Source organism: Xylocopa sonorina, unplaced genomic scaffold, assembly GCF_050948175.1.
Source record: "Xylocopa sonorina isolate GNS202 unplaced genomic scaffold, iyXylSono1_principal scaffold0392, whole genome shotgun sequence".
Lineage (NCBI taxonomy): Eukaryota > Metazoa > Arthropoda > Insecta > Hymenoptera > Apidae > Xylocopa > Xylocopa sonorina.
The window spans coordinates 97,490-105,740 of NW_027490463.1; the positions used below are offsets into that span (position 1 = coordinate 97,490).

Consider the following 8,251-nt stretch of genomic DNA (forward strand, 5'->3'; position numbering starts at 1 on the left):
AACAGTAAATCTGTTACTAATGAGTCTTTAATCGATGAGGCAATATTAAAAAACTGAAGGAATGTCTGATTTTACCCATTATGCGCGTAATCCAGGTGTGAATAATTAACTAAAGGTTTACAATTAATACATCAATGTATAATTTATATTTTAGTAAACAAATCAATTTATTTTACAGAATATAAATGTTATTGATAAGATAAATTGTAGCCTGATTCTTTTCTAGAGGAGTACTTGGAACATATGGATTTGAATAATTATATATGACAATTGAAAAGAACGAACAAATTATACAGATAAATCAGAGGAAAAGATCATGCAAATATTAACTGTCATCCAAACTAATTTAAACAGCGAGTTTGTTAACAAAACTGTAAGCTCAAATACTATATTGTTCCTTATGTTCAAAAAAAATTTATTAGGCTTCGTACATTACAGCACATCATAGATCAGTCTGATTAATTGCCCAAGCAACCATAATTCAAGAGTTAATTAACATCATTTTTGCAAAAATTTACAATATGTAAATTTCGTAAACGTTAATGGTGCCGAAACTTGTACACGGTTTTTGGATCTTAAAAAAGTTAAAAAGGTGCGGCAGGGAGAGGAGAACCTACTCAACCACTAGGTACAACATTAACAATAGATTCTCAAAATTTTCTCGCAATGCTTTCTCATAAAAAAAATATATCTTTTACGTTCGAAATTAATTAGAAATGTAAAATAATTTTACTAATAACATAATATTATATATTTTTCGGAGAATTAAAACTTGCATCGACAAAGCCGTAATGGGAAAGTTGAAAATTAGCGGTGATCTATGAAAAGCAATGAAATTAGAGAAATTAATGGTCAATTTAAAGTCAAAACTTACTTTGAAAAATTAAATACCGTCTTCTTAAAAAGAACCAACATATTAACTAATTAAGGAAAAATTGTTCCTAGTTATAAAAATTTTGTTATTTTTTGTAAAAGTTTAATACGATAATATAAAATATTTAAAGTATTAAAAAGACAAAAGTAAAATATATTTTTATGTTTTATAATATACTTTGTAACGCTAAATGATATAAATTAAATAAATCACGTTTGTCAATATTTATTTATGTCGATTGAACTTTACTCATACATTTATAACAAATATTTTAAGGCTTTATGCTTGGATGGATGCTTATATATAAGTATAACTGCCAAAATGAAATGAGATTGCAAAGTCCTATTTAAATTTCTGATAAAAGGATATAAATAATTATAATCTAATTATCAATTACAAATGGAATTCTACAATTTATCCATGTAATAATCCTTTCTTATTGCACGCATCCTCCAATACATACACAGTATCTTTAATCTGGATGGATTTCGTGTGTGCGTGTGTGTGGCTATGGTAGCAGTTGTAGAAATACCACCTAATAGGTGTCATTGTTTCGATTCTAGTAAATCGAATAAAATAGCATAAGATTTTCTGTAGAATATCAAGGGGATGTGAAGCTGCTATTGCACTACATATAGCAATTTTCACTGGAAGAATTTTTTTTCCAATGTGTTGACTCCAGATTTTTTTTAATTGTTCTGGTTTTGAAAATTACCAAGATTGAAGGTTCCTTTATCTGAGATTAAGGCCTGCTTTCTTTTTTTCCAAACTTTTTTACATTGTATTACGTTCTTAAGACTCTTTGTAAGTTACAAAGAACAGAAACGCTACATGGATTATTAAAGTATAATAGTTTAGTTTATATTAACTCGAACATTTTAAATCCGTTTACGTTGCTTTGCTTGTTATATATGTTTATTACCTGTCGCTAAACCAACTACTACTGGCATCGTCCCTTTCTAAAATTTGGAGAATCTACCAAATCTAATGAAACCTTGCTTAGATTGCAAATGTGTTTTTACTGTATCATGCAAAAATGAAATTACATTGACAGAAGAACCAGCTAGTTCTCCACGCCTATTTGAAACAACATTAAATCACCTTGTTAAACAATAATTTGTTAAATGTGACTTGGACCTTTAAATTTGAATTTATAAACATCTAACAAATAAATATGCTTTTCTTACTATTCATATCATTATACTTTCAGTGATTTATTATGTGCTGTCATTTGATATACTAACTGCTTGATTATATTTTACAACGAACATTGCGTATCAATAGTTCTTCATTTTATCTATTATGTATATAAAAATGAATGTGTGTCTGTCTGTCTGTCTGTACTTGATAGATTCAAAAACCATACATCCAAACGCCGTGAAAATTTGGGAAATTATTAGGTATATCTCCGGGAAGGTTTTTGACAATTTTCTTAAATCAGAGTTGGGGTTCTAGGTGCTTCCGAACAAATATCCCAAAAATATCAAAATAACATTTAATTAGTAATATTTGTTAAAAGTGTAACCATGAATAAATTAAAAAATTAAATTTCTACTCATGAAATTTACTCATAGAATTTACTTTTTTAAAACAAATTAAACTGTAAAAAATAACATACCCATGATAACAGTTGTAATAACAATAAAAATATAAATCACGAGGTAAGTAAAATATTGAATCGTTTTATTTATATTTTTTCAGTTATTGTTTCCTTTAAGATTTCAACAAATTAATTTAAATTACAAAAAACAACATTAATGCGTTTGACGTTCGATTTTTCGCCAGCAAAATCTAATAAATACAAAAATGCAGTCAAAAAACTTTTGCAATTATTAATACGAGAATAAATTATTAATACGTAAATAAATAAAAATATTATTGATTTCCAGCTGAAGAAAATAATTGGAAATAAGTTTTATTTAACCCCACAGTTATGCCACCAAAGCGAAATGCCACTGGTCGATCTACAAATCAAGCAAAAAGGAGAAGAGAAGAACGAGCTTCAGAAACAAGTGAGCAGAGACAAGCTAGACAAGAAAAGATCGAGTTCACACTGCTCTTGCTCGATCATTGGAAACGAATGAACAGAGGCAAGCAAGGCAAGAAAGAGGTCGAGTTCACACTGGTCTTGCTCGATCATTGGAAACGAATGAACAGAGACAAGCAAGGCAAGAAAGAGGTCAAGTTCACACTGCTCTTGCTCGATCATTGGAAACGAGGGAACAGAGGCAAGCAAGGTAAGAAAGAGATCGAGTTCACACTGCTCTTGCTCGATCATTAGAAACGAGCGAACAGAGGCAAGCAAGGCAGCAAAGGAATCGAATTCGCAGAACATAGACAAGACGCACGATATATACTGATTTGATTTCATGTGGTTTCAATTACAATCCCCTTTACAATTACGGTCTTCATTAAAGTGTCATTATTGGAAAAATGGATAAAAAGAGTACGTATTACGGTGCTCAAAAATTTAAAAATGAAGCTCCAGGTATGTGTTGTACAGGTGGAAAAGTAAAGTCAGCAGACTTGCGTTCACCACCTGATCCATTATTAACTTTAGTATCAGGTGAAACAAGTAAATCAAAAATTATTTGAAAAATATACCCAAGTACAATTCATGCTTCCAAATGACATCGTTCGGAGCAACGAATATCGTTAGCGCAAAATATATGCCAACATTTAAAGTACAAAGGCAAATTTATCACCATGCTAGATCACTACTACCCTTGCCAAATGCTGATCACAAATATCTTCAGATATATTTTATGGGAAATACTGACGAACAAATGAACAGACGGTTTCAACTGAATATGAGTAGTAATGAATTAATTAAATTATTTAAAACTGCCATTGAACAACTGCCATCTGACGATTACAAAGTGATAATAAAGGCGGATAAAACACCTATTGGTCAACATCGAAGATAATTCAATGCACCAACGATCGATGAAGTGTCAATTGTCATAGTTGATGAAGAATTTAATTCTCGCGATATAATTCTTCGTCGTAGAAATGGTGACGTCCAGCGTCAAGTATCAGAAACGCATCGTTAATATGATGCATTACAATATCCCATTCTATTTTTGCAAGGAGAGGATGGATATCATTTTAATATTAATATGAGAAACCCTACAACTAATGTGGACATTCACAAAAAGATCAGTGCTATGAATTATTATGCATATCAAACGATGATTCGTGAGAATGCTGATAATCATATATTGAAATATAGACAATTATTTCATCAATACATTGTTGACATGTATGTATCTTAGTGAATTGGGAAAAATGGTCATTTTACCATCCACATTTACAGGCAGCCCAAGACATATGCATGAATATGCACAAGATGCAATGACGTATATTCGTGCATATGGTCGTCCAAATTTTTTCATTACATTTACATGCAACCGAGCATGGGATGAAACGAAGGAGCTTTTATTAATTGGACAATCACCATCAGATCGTCATGATATTTCTGCGCGTGTATTTAAACAAAAATTAAAATCTTTAATAGATTTTATTGTCAAACACTATGTATTTGGAGAGACGCGCTGTTGGATGTATTCCATTGAATGGCAAAAAAAGTAGTTTACCACATGCGCATATTTTAATATGGATGATGGGAAAGATAACACCAAACAGAATTGATGAAATCATCTCTGCAGAAATACCAGACATTGAAATTGATAAAGATTTGCATGATATTGTCTCAAAAAATATGATTCATGGTCCATGTCGCTCACTAAATAATAATTCACCATGCATATCAGATGGAAAGTGCACAAAGCGGTATTCTAGAGACTTACTTGTTGAAAGTATTACAGGGGTTGATGGATATCTACTCTATCGACGACGATCTACCGAAGATGGTGGAAAATCCATTAAACTAAAAGTACCCAACAATACTATTGATGTTGATAATCATTGGGTAGTACCATATTCTCTATTACTACTAAAAACGTATAACGCACACATAAATGTTGAGTACTGCAATTCAGTGAAAGCTATAAAATATATTTGCAAGTATGTGAACAAAGGAAGCGATATGGCAGTGTTTGGAGTGGAAAATATAACTGTATCTAACGATGAAATCACCCAATATCAACTGGGACGCTAAATATGTAGTAATGAGGTTGCATGGCGTATTTTATCATTTTCCATTCATGAGCGATATCCAACGGTTGCTCATTTAGCAGTACATTTTGAAAATGGACAGCGTGTATATTTTACATCAGAAAATGTACGTGCAAGAGCAATGTCACCACCGCCAACAACATTAACTGAATTTTTCACATTATGTAGAAATGATACCGTTGCAAGGACACTACTGTACTCTGAAGTACCAACTTATTTTACGTGGAATACATCAACAAGAAAATTTCAGCGTCGTAAAAAGGGTAAAACAGTACAAGGACACCTAATTTATATTCCACAAATGCATTGGGTCGTCTGCACACTGTACATCCAAATAACGCAGAATGATTTTACCTATGATTATTATTAATCAATGTTTGTGGATCAATATCTTTCTAAGAATTAAAAACGGTCAATGGCCATGTATGTGCTACATGTCGTGAGGCTTGCCAGAAATGAAATCTCTTGGAAAACGATGCTCATTGGGATATTTCACTCGCTAATGCTTCTAATACAGCTCAACCACAGCAGATACGTACACATCATACTAACTACATGTTTTCCTGCTAATCCAAAGGATCTTTGGAAAAAATATAAAGACTATATGAGCGAAGACATTTTACATCGCATGCGTAGATTAAATGCTAATCCCAACATTCAATGTACATCAAATATATACAATGAGGTATTGATTTTAATTGAGGATGTATGTTTGACAATAGTCAACTAGTCACTGACAGAATTGGGAATGATTACTCTAAATAGATCTGGTAATGACATTTTCGATCGTGATGTACAACGAGAAATGCACTTCAATGTTAATGAATTACAAACATTTGTTTGAATTAATCTGCCGAAATTGGTATTAGAACAACGAACAGCATATGATACAATTATAAATGCAATATATAACAAAAGTTGTGGTTTATATTTCTTAGATGCACCTGATGGCACTGGCAAAACTTTTCTTATTTTAATTATTCTGGCAAGAATAAGTTCATAAAATAATATTGCACTTGCTATTGCATCATTTGTTATTGCAGCAACTCTTTTGGACGGTGATCGAACAGCACATTCAGCATTGAAAATGCCATTAAATATGCAGGTAACTGAAACTCCTACATGTAATATTAGCAAATATTCTGGGATGGGAAAAGTACTAAGATCACGTCAGCTTAATAATATGGGATGAAAGCACCATGGCACACAAGAAATCATTGAAACGCACATTAAAAGATTTGAGAGGAAATAAGCAGCTCTTTGGTGGTGCATTCATTTTGCTAGCTAATGATTTTCGACAAACTTTACCAGTTATACCGCGTTCAGTACCTGCAGATGAATTGAATGCATGTCTCAAATCATCAGTTTTATGGCGGTATGTGGAGAAAATATCTTTAAAGACCAATATGCGTGTTCAATTACAACAAGATGAATCTTCTGAACCATTTGCAAAACAATTATTAGATATTGGGAATGGTAAAATGGAAATAGATCAATCCACACACTGTATTACATTACCAGAAAACTTTTGTCACATTGTAAAATCCACTGATGAATTGATTGCCAAAGCTTTTTCAAATTTATCGCAGAATTATAAAAATAACCAACGGGTTAGTGAGCGTGCTATATTGGCAGCTAAAAACATTGATGTGAATTTAATAAACTGCACAATTCAAATTAAAATACCTGATGAAGAAACAACATATAAATCCATAGATACTGTTGTCAATCACGATGAATCAGTTAATTATCCAACAGAATTTTTTAATTCATTGGATCTACAAGGAATGCCACCACATATTTTATCTTTGGAAATTGGTCCCCCAATCATCCTTCTACGAAATATAAATCCATCGCAACTATGCAATGGGACTAGGCTATCAGTAAAAAAATTAATAAATAACATAATTGAGGCAACCATTTTAAAGGGAAAACATCAAGGGGAACATGTGCTACTACCACGCAATCCCATAATACCAACGAATACTTCATTTGAATTCAAACGTCTACAGTTTCCGGTACGACTAGCCTTTGCAATGACCATTAACAAAGCACAGGAACAATCATTGCAAGTATGTGGATTAAATTTGGTAAATCCATGCTTCTCATATGGACAGCTGTACGTTGGGTGTTCTCGAGTTGGAAAACCTTCAAATTTATTTATTCTTGCACCAGATAGGAAAACAAATAATGTTGTATATTTACAAGCACTACTAAGATAAAGTTCACCATCAATCATCAAATATCATTCATTTCATGATGATATTTAATAATTACTTATATTATTGTTCAATTGAAATTCGTTTGCAATATTGTTTAATATCACAAGTGAAGAAGCATGTTTATTCTACCATCAACTATGTATATCTATGTTTTGTACATGTGTTATATTCAAATGACATATATGTAGGGGTAATTTTATTGTTAATTTTCATTTTGATGTATTGTATACATTTGATCATTAATAAATTATATTTGAGGTATTAAAACTGCCTTTTCGTTCAGAGACAGCAACGTGTGAACTGGTACAGCTAGTATTACTTATAAAATAAAAATTCATGCTGTTGCGTCCCTAACTTCGCCTTGTGTAATTTCTTAAACAACATGCTGTCATCGTATTGAATATAACCCTCAACTGCATGAATTTGTAACGATGAATTAAAAAATATATATATAAAATAAATTTATATATTTTTATGATAAAGTAATTAAAGACTTTATGGGAAAAATCGCCGTATCGAGCTAGTTTATAGAAAATAATAAAATCGAGTTCTTGTATTTTTGTTTCGTGCCGGTGTATCTATTTTGGAATCAAAATAAATAACTTGCTTAGTTTGGTCATTTTTCATATTCGTTTATAATTTTTATAGAAACAGCATCCCCATTCGTAAATGTCAGTCTACGCCACTACCACGCGTGTAGCTATGGTGAGCTAATAGTGTAATTGCCATGGCCATGTAGCCCGTGTGCTATATCGCGGTGCATTAATAGTGCCGTGTTACGAGTGTCGCCCCAGTACTAAGGGTATGCCGTTACGAGACTGAGTAGGTGCAGTGTATTAGCACAGTTCTACCGTGGAATTTGTTTCATCCGTTGTCATTGACGTGCCAATCGCTGGATGTTTGAGAGATTGTAGTGCATGAGGCAGACCTGTTTCTTATTATCGTCAAGGAGATAAATTTTCATTCCTCCCTTTTTGAACTTTGCTAATTATTGTTTGGATTTTTTGCCTTTTACGTA

The 8,251-nt window shown here is 32.1% G+C and overlaps 2 protein-coding genes across 2 annotated transcripts; both read left to right on the plus strand.

Annotated features, from left to right (window-relative positions):
• Nucleotides 1–5,426: 5,426 nt before the first annotated feature.
• On the plus strand, nt 5,427–6,203 carry LOC143432478 (uncharacterized). The gene is made up of 4 exons (XM_076909140.1): nt 5,427–5,696; nt 5,742–5,799; nt 5,881–6,006; nt 6,055–6,203. Exons 1-4 carry the CDS (start codon nt 5,427–5,429, stop codon nt 6,201–6,203), a joined length of 603 nt encoding a protein of 200 aa, XP_076765255.1.
• Nucleotides 6,204–6,210: 7 nt separating this feature from the next.
• LOC143432479 (ATP-dependent DNA helicase Pif1-like) lies at nt 6,211–7,233 on the plus strand. Its single transcript, XM_076909141.1, has one exon. The coding sequence runs from the start codon at nt 6,211–6,213 to the stop codon at nt 7,231–7,233; it is 1,023 nt and encodes a 340-aa protein (XP_076765256.1).
• The last annotated feature ends 1,018 nt before the right edge of the window (nt 7,234–8,251 follow it).

Coding starts and splice junctions, on each gene's coding strand:
- LOC143432479 (XM_076909141.1), top strand. CDS start 6,211: ATGGCACACAAGAAATCATTGAAACGCACATTAAAAGATTTGAGAGGA.
- LOC143432478 (XM_076909140.1), top strand. CDS start 5,427: ATGGCCATGTATGTGCTACATGTCGTGAGGCTTGCCAGAAATGAAATC. Junction 5,697..5,741: donor CATCAAATATATACAATGAG/GTATTGATTTTA, acceptor ATAGTCAACTAG/TCACTGACAGAATTGGGAAT. Junction 5,800..5,880: donor TGGTAATGACATTTTCGATC/GTGATGTACAAC, acceptor AATTGGTATTAG/AACAACGAACAGCATATGAT.